Source organism: Castanea sativa, chromosome 1 (genome assembly GCF_040712315.1).
Source record: "Castanea sativa cultivar Marrone di Chiusa Pesio chromosome 1, ASM4071231v1".
NCBI classification, from domain to species: Eukaryota; Viridiplantae; Streptophyta; class Magnoliopsida; order Fagales; family Fagaceae; genus Castanea; species Castanea sativa.
The window spans coordinates 90,445,110-90,463,950 of record NC_134013.1 but is presented as its reverse complement, the minus strand read 5'-3'; the positions used below and the strand labels follow the sequence as shown (position 1 = coordinate 90,463,950).

The 18,841-nt window shown below is 34.9% G+C and overlaps 1 protein-coding gene across 1 annotated transcript; it reads right to left on the bottom strand.

Moving 5' to 3' along the window:
• Positions 1-785: 785 nt before the first annotated feature.
• Positions 786-18,249, bottom strand: LOC142620123 (dynamin-2A). Its single transcript, XM_075793547.1, has 22 exons — positions 17,824-18,249; positions 16,596-16,646; positions 16,351-16,471; positions 16,067-16,159; positions 14,247-14,308; positions 13,930-14,047; positions 13,441-13,780; positions 12,290-12,437; positions 11,705-11,806; positions 11,484-11,603; positions 9,997-10,080; positions 9,751-9,878; positions 8,218-8,302; positions 7,927-8,062; positions 6,920-6,996; positions 5,205-5,261; positions 3,713-3,857; positions 3,439-3,590; positions 2,922-3,035; positions 2,764-2,831; positions 2,171-2,346; positions 786-1,493 (listed from the first exon to the last, which is right to left on the bottom strand). Exons 1-22 carry the CDS (start codon positions 17,980-17,982, stop codon positions 1,252-1,254), a joined length of 2,778 nt encoding a protein of 925 aa, XP_075649662.1. The 5' UTR covers positions 17,983-18,249; the 3' UTR covers positions 786-1,251.
• Between the last annotated feature and the right edge of the window lie 592 nt (positions 18,250-18,841).

The window sequence follows — 18,841 nt, the reverse complement described above, 5'->3', positions numbered from 1 at the left end:
ACAAACAAACAAACTTATGAAATTTAAAACACTTTCAAATAACAAATATAGATAGCTTAATTTACAAATTTTAATATATCATATCGACTATACTTTGCTATGATATTAGCACATCATATCATTTTAAGAAGAGTTTGAAACCAACACTTTTAAATCTCATATAATACTTTTATTTTTCACTTTAACAAAAAAACAGATTATCAAATTTTTTTTGAATTCACTGGTCAGCTACTAGTTACTCTATAAAACTTTAAACTTTTTATCAGTTCCTGAATGGAGGCACTTCGAAACCTTTATAAACAACGAGAGTGCCATTCTACTTTATTCTTTGCATCGGAGGTTAAATTTGATATGGAGCCATTGAAGTGTATGACGTAATATTGACTCTACTTAACTGTGAGTTTGGGACAACACCAGCAGTCTAGTGTCACAAAGCACCAAATTGAGTCCCTTAAGAAAAATCAAAATGCAAAACATTCATTATTTTGGTATCCTAAATCTTTTAACATTCTGGGGTGGGCTAGACAAAGACATGTTGTATAGGATTTGCGTTCAAATACTCTCTTCCTGATCTTCTTTCACGCTTGAGCAGATGCTGATGGTTGCACTATCTTATTTGCCTGTGCAATACCTTGTTTTATTTTTAAGGCCAAAAGTTAAGCTCTATGGTTCACTCAATTGGAGAGTGCCAACAAAAAATGGCATTTAGATATGTCTGAAAAACGTCAAATTTTACAAGAAAGCACAATATTTCATCATTTCTAGGGAGAGAAATTGAGGCAGACTGTATCTAACCACAGATACTATACCTGCTATATAAAATTTTACAAATTTAATCAGATTCAGTACAACCAATTACAATTGTAGCATCTGAGGGTGAAAAAGGGATAAGGGTACCCCCCCCTCATTAAAAATTCTCTTATGAGACCAACCGTCTCATGAAGCATCTCTCTCACAACGTATGGATCCCACAGGTTTGTGGGGCCCACCAAATGTTAGAGAGAACTCCATGCCTCCTCCCCCTCCCCCCTTCTCTCTCTCCCTTCCCCTCTTTCCCCTCGTCTGTCCACCCACATGGGAGAAAGAAAATTTTACTTAGCATAGAGAAAATACACTGCAAAAATCACAGATGTAATAGCAAGATTTATCTACAAACCTATTCCACTTCTACAAAACCACCCTAACTTAATGTGAGCTTGGCAAAAGCTCAATCTGAGCAGGAGCAACACACACCAACTGAATAGATTGTTGTTATTTATAACCTGACTGTGGCGGAGCAGGCGGCAACCGATTAGGTGTGCGGCGACTGCTGGAGTTTGAGCTTGAGCTTGAGTTTGAATCACCGTTCTGAGCTGGATCACTGTACCGTCGACTGTGACCCCTGCTGAACCTAGATGAGTCATCATATGAGTCAACAGATCCATTTGCAGCAGCATCAAATGCTGATCTCCAGTCATCACCTGTTGGGGGTGCAGTGGTTCTTGGGCTGTTCTCTGTACAATGAATTGTCAGAAATCAGTGACTAGTAATAAAATGAGAACTAATAGAGAGAAACTAACAATTTAAAATCTTAGTAAAAAGTAATTCTTCTACATCAAAATGTTGAAATTTCTGATAAACCATTTTGCACTCACTATGGATATCATATTGGGAGAGTGCATTCCTAATGGGAAGGTCTAAATAAGGAAATGTCCCAAAAATCAAACCTCTAAGATCACATTGAATTTAACATTTTCACCCTCTTTGCCCATACTCCACACGGTTGAACACATTTTCAAGTTCAAAATCATCATCTATAAGATCCATCAGTTTTTAATTAAATTCATTTCCTTAAAATCACAGTCATGATTCAACAACATTGATGATATACAAAAAGAGAGATGATTCTGCAACTAGTGTGAACAACTTGCAGAAATCTCTCGAAGAAGTTCAACTCAATAATAGAATGTACCAATAATTTTAAATTCATTCAACAAGTTTAAGTTCAGCTGGCCACATTTAGATGAGTAACAAGGGGAAACACAATGGTAACGAAATGGAATAAGAATTTTGTATTACTTCACAAACGTGGAAAGCGAGTTTTTTATTCTGCATGCATTATTATCTGTACAATTGAGATACCCAAAACACAGTAAAAACGGCAGTCTGCAACATATGCAATTATATTTACCTGCTCCACCCCCACCATTGGACCAACTAGAGGCAGCAGCTGCTCGATTATCATGAATGCTAAGTTGCCTGGTGAGTTTTGAAAGAAGAGAGGACTGCCTCTGGATTCGCTCCCTCCTATGCTTTACATTCTGATCTTCCTGGATCAATTCTTCAATCCTTGCTGTGCTTAGGGCACTATCAACCAAGGAGTAATAAAAAAAAATTCATAATTAAGAACCAATTTAACAAGAAACATATTGGAAGAAAGAAAACAAAGGTTGTATTTGGATGACACATGCATGTCTTGAAGTTGCAAATGTTCATACTTCAATTGCAGAGTGTAATATCGTATTATATCTCAAGGACACATCCAACCAGATGCATTTAAAAACATGAAAGGAAGCACATATAAGAATTTTTATTACAATTAAGAATTTTTCTCTTCCTGTGAAATTTTGTATAAATCTTCACAAGTAAAGGAACAAACATCAGAAATATATACTATTAAAAATTAGAACACTTTCATAACAAAATTGGGAAAAAATATTATGCATCCATACATGAGAAATAGTATCATCAGTATGTCACCAAAGAGATTGATATGTTGCTAACCTGATAGAACTGTATAACTGATTAAGCATGTCTTCCTTGGCTTTCTCTACTTGGCAAAGAACGACTGCCTGCTCAGCCAGAACAGTTACTGACATACATTAGAGAACTATAGATAAACAGTTACAGAAAGGATGACTGGCACAGAGAAAAAAACTGACTTTTGGGACATTCGCAGCAAGGCTGTTAAGAACAGCTTCAACATAACCGCGTACTTCTTGGGACATCCATCGAAGCTCTTCCTCTGGATCAGCTGGTTTCCTCACCATTGAATCCTAAAACAGGTGAACACATCAGACATATGTTCAAAGACATGCGAGACAAGCTCTATTGGCCAGCAAGAAAAACCAGGAAAGACCACAAACAAGTTAAAAATTATTTAAAGAACTATTTTCACTCCATAAGGAGGCTGAAATATATATATAAACTACAGATTTCCATGTTCAAAACATGTCAAGAGAACAAATTGCTGAAGGGAGTTCAAACATAAATATGGATACTCTTTAAATGAAGTAAAAAACAAGGACCTCTTTGATTTTCAAATCCCTAATGTATCACATAACTAACAAATTAATGGACTCCGAAAATCTAAAGGAAACTACAAGAAACTAAAACAGCTGCAAGATCAAATATGCTATGATATTGAATAAAAACAATCAACATTGTTCAGTAACTCACAAGAGAACCATCAGAAAAACTATGCCGCATGGGAAAACCAGATTCACCCTTTGCTTCACCTCCTTTATAAGGCCCAGCAACACTTCTTAACCTATTTAACCACTCAACCTTATCTGCAACACTCTCAGCCTTTAACACAACGGCACTGTGAGCTGCAAAAATACATATTAATTAAAGCATGTATTGGCACACAACTTCATTGGAGAGGAATTTTTAAAAATAGAATTTTTCTGCAAACAGTACTAGGAAGCAATTTAAAGATAAATATTACTACCTTTCAAGACAGTCTTATATGGAATCTTGCTAGTTAACTTGAAAACAAGACTAGGTTTTTTAGAATCAGGTCCATTGGCTTTTTTGTTCTTGGAACCTTTTGAAGGTGCTTCCTCTTCATCAGAAATTTCCTCTATATTGCATTCCTGAGTGATTCATTGAAATATTCAGAGACAAAAGCATTAAAGTGCAATGCATGCTAAATGACACCAATATGCTTATCAAGTTCAAACTCATAGTTGGGGAAGAAGTGAGTGAAAGTCAAATAACTGAAAATTCATTGAATATGAGTTAATAGTGGGAAAATTAACGACTTTCATAGGATCCAATTCAAGCTATATTTCTATTATAAATAATAAGAAATTGAGAGAACAGAAGAATCACAACTTCAAAAGTGCTGAACTACATTTAAATTCACTTAAATCCATGCTCTTAAGACAAATTGATCGTATGAATCATGATCAAATGGTTGTCATTTCTTCATCTTAATGATCTCCTTGTTCTTAGATTGTAACATTTGGAGATCTTGTAGACCGACTTGTACTTTGTTCTGTTTTTTAAGAACTTCTTACTTATCAAAAACTAAATTCATAGGTTTCTCAACAAAAAAAAAAACTAAATTCATAGAAAATTTACCCTATTGGCATTAAAGTTGAAAAATAAAATTCAGTGAAAATAACTCTCTTATTATGGACATGAGGAGCAAAGAAGGTTGTTCTTGGGTATGACTGATTTGAATCCACCTCATTTTAATATACCTAGTTTATTTTTTAAAGGATAAGTAATTTGATTTGTAAAAAAATAAATAAATAACTGGGACTATTTGTTCCAATCCATGTCAAAGATACATTTTTTTTTGAGGTATTAAAAATCAGACACCACATACCCCAGGTTTGCAACAAGATTATACACTTTTTGCATGTGAGGTGTTGTAATGTTTAAATATTGATTTTAGTGTAGGCTGGAATTTTCTTTTTGCCTATCACATTTTCTTCTAATAACAGGGATCTATCTAACAATTATGTGGATCATTAAAATAGTCGCATAAATCTTGAGAACCATGGAACTTCTATATATGAACTTGATAGAACGAGTACTTGCTACAATATTTACAAAAACAGGAATAGAGATGCAACTACCGATTTGCAAAGAATACCGAGAACCAACTATGGACACAGAACTGCGAGTCTGCAATATAACCTCATTTAAGTAAACGAAAACCACCAATGTTATATTAATATGTACTTGCAAAACCAGAAATTTACACAAATATATGATATATTCGGCTCAACATGTTCAGAACAAGAATATCATATAACAAAAAGGGGAAACTAAAAGAAGATAAAAATTTCTAAAAAAAATTTTGTGTCTTTCTTTGGGGATGGGGGTGGGTCAAGAAATAGCCAGAAGAGAAGTAAACAGTAAAACAAAGTCTTTGAATATGCTGTCTAACATCAGAATCCATTGCTGCAAGCATCCCAAGAAATTCATACCTCCAAGGTGATGACTCCACGAAAATCTCTTTCCTCTTGTTTTTTAGTGTATCCAAGCTGCAATATAAAGCTAAATTAAAACATATTACATCAACTAAAAAAGTTTCTCGATATTACAAAACAATGGATATGATAGAGATAAGAACAATTGAATTCAGAGTCCTCATAAGGGAGATGACACATTTTTAATTGAAGTCTAAAAGTGTGCCTAAGCACCAAGGTCTTTCAGAGCCTAACGAACGCAAAGGCATAAGCCAGAGCTAAATGAAGTGCAGTTTGCAGGCATAAAACTAAATAATGATAGAAGGAGATGGAACAGTTTAACCTAACAAATGCAATGATCCAAACACTTATATTCCAAACTAAACAAAATCAATTTAAATCACTCAAGAGCCTTGCTCTCTAATGTGTTCCGATTCAAAATGAACTAAAAAATCCAACAATTCAGACATTTGAAAATTAAAACTATGTGAACAGCATAATGCAGAGTAGAGCTAGGGTTAGTAAAAAGAAAATCAGGGTTTAGGATTCATTTCATTTACATTAATTCTATAATGTCTAACAACAATCATCATAAAATTGATTAAATAAAAATAATGCATGTCATAATGAAATAGTTAACTACAACCAATATGGTTACAACAGAGTTATACAAGTATTAGTCAACAGAAAACAAAAATGTGTGCAAATATTTGCACCTTGACCTTTTGCAAAAACATGCATCCCCGTGTGTATAAAGAATGCCTCATTGAAGGTGCCCAAGCTTTGAGTGGCAATATGAGAGCCTTACTTTTCCTTAGGCCTCAAACATTGTCTATGTGCACTTTGGATAAGTTTTTTAAAAGAAACCCATGAGCATGAGTGTCACATGAAAAAACCAAAAGGATACAACACCAAGAGGTGTCAACCAGTTGAGCTACAAGGCTCTTGGCAAAAGGATGCAATTGCTTGGAATTAGCATCAAGTAAGAGAGAAAAAACCCAGGAGTCAATACCTAGGACTTGGCTTGGAGTTGCAAAAAGAACATTAGAAAATTCATAGAAAACTTTCATTAATCAATCAAATTGTAAACTATCTCCATAGGAGTACAATACTGTACTTATATAGACTAAGGCTTATCCCTAATTCTAGTTGACTTAAGAAAACCTAATTCTTGTTGATTTGAGGAATCCCAACTATTGACTACTAAGACTCCAAATCAAAATACAATTGGCTTCCACAATTAAATAAAAATAGTTAAAATAATATTTTGTTGCACTTCCTGCATCAAGGAGACAATCTATTCTTCGGTTGTCAGAATTAAATACAATTCTAATTACACCATTCCTTACAAATTTGATCTTAAATTTTTATTAATAAATACAAGGATATCACAAGTGTTCTTCATTAAAGGTGCCTAAGAGTTAAAGAGAAGTAGATGAGCCTTGTTTTACCTTCAGCTTCAAACCATGTCTATGTGCACCATTGTCAAGCGTCTTAAAGGAACAAATAAACATGAGACAATCTATCCACATGCTTTTCTTTTGTCAATATTAAAAACAATTCCAATCGTACCATGCCATAGATATTTACTGTAAGGTTTTTGTTAATATACATGAATAAGGATAAAATAAGCGTGGGAAAATCAAAGATTACATAAGAAACAGGACAAAAAATTGCAAAATATGCATGCAATATTAAGCAAGGTAATAAACCAAACAGATTAGACCACTAACCTTTCCAGTTTTCCCATTAAAAACAAACCACCGTCTACTCCACCCATTTGTTTTGGCACTTTTCTTCAATAAAAATCCTGAAAATACAGAGCAAGTATCAATTACAAGAAGCAGGATCTCCATAATCAATAGAAGGTTGAAGGGTAAACCCTTAGGCCTTAGAAAAAACTAATAAATTAAAATTCCTTAGTCCTACGTCCTTGGAATCAACATGTGCAACAAATTAAGCGTGTTAGAGAGAAAACTCTGTTGTATTGTTCTAAAAGATACCATTGGTGAGGTGTCCCTACCACTTGTCAGTAACATACTATTCTGTCATATTTGTAAATGCTCCTAAATTATGGAAGATCGATTGGGTGAGGGTGCGATATAGAAAAAAAGTTCCTATTCATATTTTCTGTTATTTTCTTCTCTTCTCAAATTTATTAACTGCTAGTGGTATCAGAACAAGTGATTTGAATTGTTCCCTTGCCTCTGGTTCTCATTTCTGTCTCCTTCTCATTTTCTCTTTCATTTCTGTCTTTTCCATTTATTGTTCCTTTTTCTTCAGACTGCTCTCTTGGTTAATTTGGGTTAAAACGTTTGTTGATTTGTCTGGTGTTGGTAGGGGTATGAAGACATTGCAAAGGACTTCTGTCTTCATCACCATTGTCACCATCAAAATTTGGTAACGGAACAATAAAACCATGTCCTTGGTTGCTGTGTTTGTTGCTTCTTGATACTCTGAATATCACTCCTAATTTATCAGCATTGTCTGGAGATTTCTGTTAGATTTGTGAATGTTCACAGCAGTTTCAACAGTCAAAGTGGTTTATGATTTGAACAGCATTGAGTTTGTGGGTTTTTCAATCATCGATGATTTATGTTCATGCTGGTGCAGTAGTCGGAAGTTTGAGTCACTGATGTCAACGCTTGACAACTATTTATGTCTAATTTAACATATTTTTAAGAAAATGAAAAACTTTTAAGATCAAAAGTTACATTTTTCATACTGATTATACTCATACCTGCTATTATCTCCCCAGCAGGCCCAGCAGTCTTCAAGGCTGATCCCTCTTGTACATCCTTCTCTTGCTGACCAGATTTCTCTTTCATTGATTTTAAGCTTCCACCAGTTTGTTCCCCTGTTTGAGGACTGGTGGCCTATCCATGGAAACCAAGAAGACATAACCCATAAATCCAAATAAAAGGAACTTTCATCATGCATTTGATGGATATAAAACCATCAAAGCACTTATATGAAATATCATAACTTATAAGCCTCCAATTTATTATAAAGAAAGTCAATAAGCCCACACCCTATTCAAAATTGACTGCTCTGCATCGGGTGCCCTTTTGGAAGGTCGGTTTTTCAGCTCTTCTTCACGGCGTTGCCTATCCATTCTGGTCAAGTTAGATACCAATGCATCAGATGACATAATGCCAAACAACACAGAAGCCCAAACATAAAACAGAGGAACTCTTTGAACTTAGAAGTACACTAATTAGCAATTACACTACAGCAATGACATGTGCATTAATGATATGTTCATTACAGTATATCTTTCATCAATAAAAATCACTCAAATCTCTGTTCATCCCCGAAAAATTGTGTGAAGTTGGTTGCTGTATTTTTCAAAAAGATTCATTTTAATCTTTTTCCTTATGTCATCTATTTAAGTGATGGAATTTGTTGATGAGTCAATTTTTGATGATGTGGCACCATTCCAGAATTAAATATATACCAGTCAGCAAAAAAAACCATGTAAGTTAGCCTCTCAACCACCATAACCCACTACCATGATGTCAGCAAACATTCAATTACACCACAAGCTGAAGGGAATGAACGATCACCTTTGGAACTTAAGTTGATATTCAAACGCTCTATGCATGATTGGATGGCTACATTTCCCATCTACTTACAAGGTTCTTTACATCACTAACAATAAAATTTCTTCCTTGTAAAAAATGTGCCATGTCACCCAACCCCATACTCCAGTAAATGGCATAGTTAAGTTGTATTTATAAAGAGGAAGGATTGCCCATATCAAGAGTATATGAACTAGTCTACCAACAAATTGTCATTTTTTATCAAGCCATTAAGCCTTCTAGAAATGGCTGTGGAGGTTTGGAATCAAGAGGGATCAAATTTGGACTACTCGTGCTTTCCCAAATTGGAATTGGAAAATGTGGGCTTTTTGATATGCTATATTCTCATTTTCCTTTTGAGTGAAGGTGCAGATCAAATGTCTTGGAGATTAATACAATCTGAAAATTTTAAAGTTCAACTGTTTTATGATGCTTTGAGAGGATCTACGAGTAAAGTCTCCTCGGAAGAGTATTTGGACTGCTAAGGTGCCTCAGAAGGTTGCTTTTCTATAATGGACAGCAGCTTTAGAACAGATTCTAACTGTGGATAATCTTCCAAAGCAGAACATAGTGATTGTTGATTGGCGTTGTATTTGCAAATGTATTGGGGGAATCAATTGATCATCTTCTACTACATTGCTCGGTGATAAGAGATATTTGGCCATTAGCATTTTCAACATTTGCTGTATCTTGAGTGGTGTTGAAGAATAGATGTCTGTCCTAGGCAGTGTTTTTTTGGGCTCTTTTTCTTTTACTCCGCTCTTAGATCTGATTGATTATTGTAATTTAAGAGCTTGTTTGTGTTGTTCACATAGTATACCCTCTGTTTGGTATTCTTTTTAAATAAATGTTATTTAACAAAAAAATTGTAACCTTTTAGAATTAGCTTGATCCACTTCCTGTATTTTTAAGGTTTCTCCTCATATCAATAAGGATTTCTTTACTTGTTAAAATAAAATAAAAGGATTTCTCATTGAGTATACCGCCTTTGAACCAAACGGATGAAGTGCTGAGGCGGAACAAAAGCACGCTCCATATCCACTAGTGCTATCACCATTTTTTTTGCCTCATTCTTAAACTCGTCAAGTGCAGCACTTGCAACTGCCACAACCTGATTTTTAAATTTCACAACAGATGAAACATCCAATGATGTAGCTACACAAAAAGCTTCTGTTTTTTTTTTCTAAGTACTCAAAAAGTATATGCAAACAGCTGTAAGAAACTATTACCTCTCTCTTAAAAGGAGGATATCTTCCAAGCCCAGGCGTTGCACTTGCAGCAGCAGAAACTATTTCCACAAGTACTCGATGCACCTATTTTAGTAGTCACCCACAAATTAGATTAAATATTAAAACTGAAATATAAATAGAATGTTCACCTTGCACCCAAAAAAATTGTATTATAACTACTATAAAAATACCAATTAAAAAGAAAAAAAAAAAGATAATATATATATATACACACACACATATATATATAGGAAGTAGAACTAAAATCCATGCACAGCATGCTTAAAGCAAATGCACAACATTTATGCTTGATAATAGCAAACAAAAACAAAAACGAAATGTTATTTTCTAGCAACATGTACTCTTTTCTTCCATTCTATTCTATATAAAGTCATACTTTCTGTTACTTCCATAATTTACATGTCCTTTTTTATTACTTCCATTATTGTTATTTTTGGGATTTTGGTCTTCCTCTACCTTTAGTACCCTTCTCCCTCAGAAAATGTTCCCTGATGAGCATTGGAGGAAAACACAAATCATAAGATGACGTTTTTGGGAAATGAACAATCTCATTACAAGTTAGCAACTTATGGAATGCTCTCTTTGTTAAAAAAACAAAACAAAAAACCTCTTTCTCTTCTAGCTAGTTTAGCTAGGGTCTAATGATCAATTATACAGTGCATACTCTTCACTATTTCGTTCATAAAGACACTCTACATCAAGCATAATTGAGTAAGATTCCTGAGAGGACACAAAAGTCCAAAGAAAACATCTTAAGTGGCGTGAGATGAGGGACAACCAAATCCTAACTAAGTCGCACATCGCCTAAGTAAGGGGGGAACCAGCGCCTTATACAGAGGCCTTGGACTCTAATTGGTAAGAGGCCTTTTAAGAACTTGAGGAATAAGGCTATGTGTCACTCCCAAAGAGGACAATTTCTTGCCAATGATGAGTTAGGGTGTGACAAAATGGAATCAAAGCAGACCCCAATGCAACCAGATGGTGGGTCCCAAATTTGTATGTTTTTAGTGTATTTTTCTTTTGGTTTGAATTGCACCCAAGGAATAAAAATAAAAAAGCCATAGGCCATTTAATGAAATAAACACAAATTGATATAAATTCAAGGTAGGCCCTTCTTGTTCTACCAAATAAAAATTTAATAACATGTACACATGCCATAATCACATGCTCTTAGTGAATATAGACAATTATACATATCTGCAAGCCCTTGCATTTCCTGTTAAATTTTAATTAAAAATCACTACCAAATAGAGCTTCCTTTGAACCAAAGACTGAGTTACATGCCTAAAAAAATGAAAGACCACAAACATAAGCCTAACATTTGCAAACATTAACAAAACTTCTTCTTTTTTGATAAGTAATGTAAATATTGTCCATATCATAAAAGGAGTCACCCAAGTATACAGGAAGAATACAGCTAGGGATAGAGTAGAAACAAGAATAAACCCCAAAGTACATCAGAGTACCTCTTCAACACATAAACGAGATGGTTCCTTTGCCAGTTCTAGGACGCCTTTTATTAATGACCTCAAACCTTTCTCTGGAGATATAAGATAAGGTTGATAACCATCTGCTTCTAGGACAATCTAATAAAATTGAAAGTGCCATATCAAAAGCAAAGCACCTGAAAACATTACAAGTCAAAAACAGAACAAAAGGAGAATGAAATAAGAAAAAGAGACTCTACCCTTTTGACATTGTTTATGTCAAAATGTCTATCCAAGGGGAGCTGCTTAATCCTGTTAGGAAAATTCCCCTCAAAACTAGCAACAACTTTCCAACCACTACCCTGCAAAGAAAATTTGTGAAAAGAACTAAGTATTTGTGGTAGGACACAATTCTTGCAACAGTACACATCAGTGGCAGTGTATTTGTAAAATTGAACATCAAAATTTCAAGATCATGACTACAAAGAAGTGGCAGAAAAACAACAGATCAAACAACCATCCCTATGCACTGTAGGAATCAGGATAACAGATTTGTACCAATTAAAATAATGCAATGCCAGGATTACTGTTAGGCCTATAGGAAGTCAAATGGCAACCATACGTTAACTTGAATAGCACTTTGATATTTGAGCAGGCACTCTTATTAGGCTGTAAAAATATCTAACAAGGAGGATGCATTTTTCTCAATTTTAGACACATATACTAGGCCTTTGGCATGACAACCAGTTGGAGATATATACATTCTTCCTTATGTGTCATTTGGCAAATATTTTGCATTACTGACATAAGATTATAAAGAGCTATAATTGAAAGAAACTACTGACCTCACCACCTGTGATATGTAGGAGAAATTTGTCCTCAAATTCACGGCACATTTGCAAGGCTATAGCTCTTGTACCTTCAGCACTATTAACCATTTGTTCACCAAGTCTAACTAATTCATCCTGAACAAATTGAGACTTCCCCTGAAGACTGCAGTATTGTCAAAAGGATGAAAGTATCAATAAAGTAATGAAGGTTCCAAAACTCCAGTTACAAATAAAAACTATAGACAATAAGACCCCACCTAAGCACACCCATTCATAAGCTTTTTAACTAGATTGGTTTTAGAATGAGAATGATCCAGACCCACCAAACTTTAAAAAGGAAGAGAAAGTGGCAGTGTAACTATGCAACTACAGAACAAAAATTAGCTCTTCATAACAGACCTGTCTCATAAAAGGTTTAAGGGCACATAGAAAAAAAATTAATTCCATGTGCTTTGTCATTTAGCTTGCTGACCCAAATATCTAGGAAGTATCTGAGAAAAGACTCTGAGAAGCAGGAAAGAACTTCAAATTTGATAACTCACCTCTCAACTAGGCTAGCTTGCCCGTTGTAAACGATAATGATAAATAAATAAGTAATAAATCCTAGTTCAGCTTGCATTTAGTAACATATGAGCTAATGAAAACAGACAACTATCTACAAATCATAATTGAAACCCAAATTCAATCTGGTCGTCTGCATATTGTAACAATATATGCAATAGCATGGACTTCAAACCAGCACAACGGTACTAGTCTGGACATGCTGGATAACATTAATAGAATGTTATTTACCACAAAGATCATCCATAAAATTCTCACCACTATTCTTCCAAGACAGTCTTCCCGGAGAAACAAAAGCAAAAGGAAACAAAAACAAAGTAGACATACTTTATCAATGTAACAGATTTTAGCAAAAGCAGCACAACTATAATAAACTAAAGTACTGAACAATCCTCACCCCAATCTAGCAATTATTAATAGTTATTCAAAATAATCTATTCATTTCCAGAAAAGGAAAAGTATTAATAAGAAAAATAAACTTAGCTACAAAATTGTATGCAGCAATGAAAAAAAAGACCAGAGAACAGTTATGACAAACTTCTATCTTAACTGAACTTTAACTTCATGGACAGAAGATCAAGAGCAGATGAAGGGGAAAAACTTACCCAGAAAGAAGATTTGGCAGTCTGAGCTTCATACGGCTATGAATCCGGCCAGCAAGGGCCTCCACCAAAGCTACTCTACCCAGCTTGCTTTGAGGAGCTCCAGTCAAAATAGATTTTAAACTTTCACTCTCAGCTCGCCAAGCAGTTTCTAAAGAATTCTCAGAACCAGCACCAGACTGTGCTGAAGCTATAGAAACAGATTGACCAATTAAAGCAACCCAAGGGATATCAGATGTCTTCGGTGGTCCCTGATTCAGTAGGGGAGCCTGAACAGCTGCAAGTGCTTTTGGTTCTGAAGCTGCTTGATCAATTTTACTAATAATGCCAACCGTTCTAGTGCCTACAGTCAACCCAGAAATAAAAGGGGATAAAAATAAAAACTAATAAAATATCATTAAAAAAGGATGTGCAAAAGATTCAAACTTGAAATAAATGAAGAATTTTTTTTAAAGAAATTAGAAAATGCAAGGTTAACAATGAAAAACCCACTTTCTGCATCAAATTCCTTCACTATTTTAAGGGCTCGAGACGATGAAATTTCTGGCGCCTGAGTTGCAGGAATTACAACTAGCAAAATAGCATCATTGTGTTCAACATATTCGCTGATCTGAATAAAATAAGTACAAAAGAAATAATTATTTAAATGAAGTTCCAAGAGAACCTTAAAAATTGAATATTCATCAGAAGCATTATTAAAAACAACTATACCGTGTTCAATCTACTCCAAGAAGAATTAGCAAGGACCCAAAAAAAAATACCTTCTACTAAATTCAAAACAAAAGAGAAGACCACTTACAGCCACTCACCATTGAATCATCCATAATTTGTTGATCCAATCCCGGTAAGTCAATCAATTTCAAAGGTGGAGCTGAGCATATAAAAGAAACTTATTAAAGAATGCAATGTGTTGTGCAATGTGTTGTGATACAAGTACATTTGCACGCATAAGTACCCACATACACATACATAAAGAGTCGTATAGTCAGATATATGTAAGTACATACTACATGCTTATCTATAGATATACATGTGTTACATATGCATAGGATGTACACGTGTGTGTGTGTACACAAACAACTAGCATTCATCCTATATGAGCTATGCGCTTCAACGAGGGAATACTCTGGTTCTAACCAAGAGTGAAGAGTGGTCACAATATCCAACTCAAATGTGACAAGAGAGCAGTCAACTATTCAATCAGATTCAGAAAACAATTACTATCCGCTCATTTTATCATAAGTTACATGCTCTTCTTCCGTTGCTTTTCCATGGAAAGGTATTTGGAAAGTTAAGGCACCCTGGCGTGTCTCTTTCTTTGTTTAGACAGCCGCTTGGGATAGGATCCTCATGGGAGATATCTTGAGACTTACATGCTTTGATTTTGTTGACTGGTGCATTATGTGTCGTTGTTATGGTGAGACAGTGGATCATTTGTTGTTACATTGTGGGAAGGCTTATCAACTGTGGTGTTTTATCTTCAGGATTTTTGGGATTTCATGAATTCCCTCTTGTACGGTGCAAGATTTTCTTTTTAGTTGGTGGAATTGGTTGGGGAAGCATTCATCTTACATTTGGAACCTGTGTTTGATGTGGTGTATTTGGAGGGAACGCAATCGGCGGACGTTTGAGGATTTGGATAGATCTGAGGACCAACTGCTTGCTCTCTTTTCTGGTTCCCTATTTGATTGGGCTAGGGTTTGGGGACTCACATCTAGTGACTCTATTCCTTTATTCCTTAGCTCTTTTCTTCTTTGTATTTAATGTTTTTTTGTCTTTGTTTTTTCTTCTTTCTTTGTATTGTTATCTTTTCTTTTGCAATGAAGTTATTTACTTATCAAAAAAAAAAAAAAAAACAACAACAACAACAACCAAACCTCAGTCCCAAAATTTTTGGAGTCAACAAGAGATCCTCAATACACGAGTCAGGATTGACCACATGAGTCCTTTTCCGTCGTTCTAATCTATCCGAAGTTAGTCTCGATTACTTCCTTAATTAACATATCTTTATTTACTACTTCTATTAATATTATTTTTGGTTTTTCTCTATCTTTTTTGTTCCCTCAACTTAAATACCTCACTCTTTTTCACTAATGCATTAACCACTCTCCTCTAAAAATGAAAAACCATCTCAAGCAACTCTTATCGTCAATAGAGGTCACCCCTATCTTTAAGCGAATTTCCTTATTTCGAATCCAATCCTTCTATGCTTTTCCATTTGTCCATCTTAACAATCTCATTGCAACTACAGTCATTTTACCAAGAGTATAAATGTTGGTGTTGAGGTTTGAGCGGTCCCAGGATGTTCAAAGCTTCTGTTTTGACCAAAAAACTTTAATCGTTTAGATCTGTCCTAACTGTTTTGACTAAAGGACATACGTTTCCTTTCTTTTAAAATAAACAAATCAAAGTAATGTCTGATAAAGCTATGCTTTTATAGTTGTATGATAAAGCTATTGAAGTTGTAAATAAATAAAAAGGAGGTCAAAGTGATGTCAAACCTTATTAAAGTTATTCCATGTTTCTCTTTTAGTTCTGACTTCTAGTAGTAGGTTCTCACAAATTACAGTATCAAGGGAAGAAGAGAGGGGGGGGGGGGAACTACATCATAACGAAAGCAAGGACCAACCTGTACTAGTACGAAGTTTCAGGTATATTTCATCACGACTCCTGCCCGATGAACTCTTGCTTAGCCTATCCTGTAGAGAATGCCGAATAGCACCTACAATCCATCAAATTGAAAAACAGAAAATTATCAAAGGCAGCGCAAGACCAATCCATGACTCTCTTCTAAGGTCATAAATATGAAACATCAAAACAGTACCATTGACACGCATTTACAACATAACAAATGCATCCAAAACACATAACAACAGACAAACAACAAAGTAGCAGTTTATTGAAAGACCTTACTTGCAGAAACCTGTTGAGATTTATTGTCAATCTGCAAGACGATTGATTTGCTGCTTAAAGAGCTATCCCTGTTTAAATCAATGCTTATGGGAGCCCTAGTAGCACCATTTTCACCGGTTGGCTGTTGATCATATGTTACAGCAAATAAACCAATAATAAGGATTAAAAAAAAAATACTCACATTAGTAGAAGTCCATCAAATAAAGATGAAAATTGTCATGACGCTCAAACCAAATACAACTTACCAAAACAGGATGTCCTATTAAACTGTTCAAAACTGCAGATTTACCAGCACCCTGACCAATGTGTCCACAGGAAAGCATATATTAAAATTCCAAAAGTAATGACTTTCAAAAGGGTATTAAAAAAAAAAATTTTAAATCACACGCTGCAATACTTTCTCCGTCATTTTTTTTCTTTCTCCCGATAAGTTACAAGTCCCATGCCTCTAGACTCATGCACCCATACAAGATTGAACATGTAACTTCACCCTACACATGTTATTTATGAAGAGCGCATATGCCATTTGGCCCAAAGACAATTGACATATTTGGAGCATCTTTTTAAGGCATTGGTTATCTAGCTTCCAGAAGAGATTTATATAAAATCTCGCCCTATCTAATAATGGAGAAAATGAGTTAAGGAGGAACAAGTTAGTGCATAAGTCTGTTTACGACAGATAAGGAAAGGATGGGATAGATTAATCACTAAGAGCAAAAGCTCGCTACTGGCTGTATTTAGCTGCTTTAATCCGAGATATAGAGAACTACGATTAGAACTAGCCTTCGCCGTATATAAGTAACAAATCTAACATCGTGAAGTTTCAATTTAAGCATGAACTTACCAAGTTAGGCTCCTCTCAGAAACAAACTCAACCCAAATAAGCATAAACCCCAACTCGCTACATAGATCTTTTTATACCACTCAACCCTCTCTAGGGTCGTGTCATCATCATTCACCTTTCTAACAACAATTGTCTGTAATTACAACTTTGACCAATATCGATTTCGGCCTCCCTTTTTAACCTTTCTGCTCCTCCCTCATCAATATAATCATTCTCACAAAAACAAAACGAAAAACCGAGCTAATGATATTACACATTTTATGTTCGGTTGTATAAAAATCCATTTCACATTTTGAAATCTTTGCTCTCACCCTAAAGATTCCAAAACATTTCCATATCGCAATCTCTACTAGCTTACAGCAAACACACACACACACACACATAAAGCTTCAGAAAGCCACTGGATCACAAAGATCCATTCCCCTCACACACACAGAGACACATTACAAAATTCACAATCCATGTACGCTTTTTACGAGAATTCTTAGACTCTCACTCTAAGATTTCCCCCAACTAGTTTGGTTCAGAAGGCCATTGGATCCAGGGATCCATTCCTCACATCACAAAAACACATATAACCTTATATACGCAAAACCTATATGTAGTTAGAGAGAGAGGAAGGTACATACGACATTGCCGAGAACGACGACGTTGAGGAAAGAGGAAGGGCGTTTGGATGAGGATGAAGACGATGAGGATGAGGATTCATCGATATCTTCGTCGGCGAGGAGAGCAGAGGCTTGGCGCATGGAGTCGGAGAGCTGAGCCAATTCTTCGATGGCCTCCATTTTCTCAGAACTGATTTTTTCAAAGCAACACAAATTCAGATAGAGAGAGAAAGAGATCGGAGATTCGGAGACAGTGAATGAAATTTGGAATTGAAAATTTTCTCAGAGAGAGAGAGAGAGAGAGATTGAAATTAGGGTTTGATGATGAGATTCAAAATGGAAAGTTTGGGAAATGAAATGAGAGAGAGAGAGAGAAATGGTTTTGTTTCTGTTGTTGCTGTTGTGGTTGGGTTGGTTGTGAGAGTTGTGTGACTGCTTTGTGGTGTGATGGAACAGGAACTGGAACTCTCTTTTAACCAAACTCTCACAAGAGAAGAAGAGAGAGAAGTTACTAAAATTAAATTTCAATTTCAAACTCTCTCTCTCTCCTCAATTTTTGTCCTTTTCCTCTTTTTTTATTTTTTTTCTTTTACAAAAATATTGTTATGATCCAAAAAAAAAAAATTTTGAAATTTGAAGTTTCATATCATTAAAAATGGAGTATATAGGTTTCAAAAAAAAAAATGGAGTAAAATATATTTTAAAAAAATCATCCCTAAACCATACTATTGTACTTTTTGTCCACATTAACACCTCAAATTATGTAAGATTGAATTTTGAATTTGTGTGTGTTGTGCAACTTGCAAGAATCTCCCAATTACAAATTGGAAAAAGTTAATGGATGGATCATTAGTTTAAGAAAATTTTTTTTTTTTAATGATTAACTTTGTTGAAGAGTTTCTATATTTTGATTATCTTTCATAATAATAGTGTCAAAACTTTCTTAAAATAATTTATTAACAATTGTCTTAATGATACGTGTTAACACAACTCTTACAAGTTTAATAAGTAGTTTTTTTAGGTATAAGTGCTAACACTT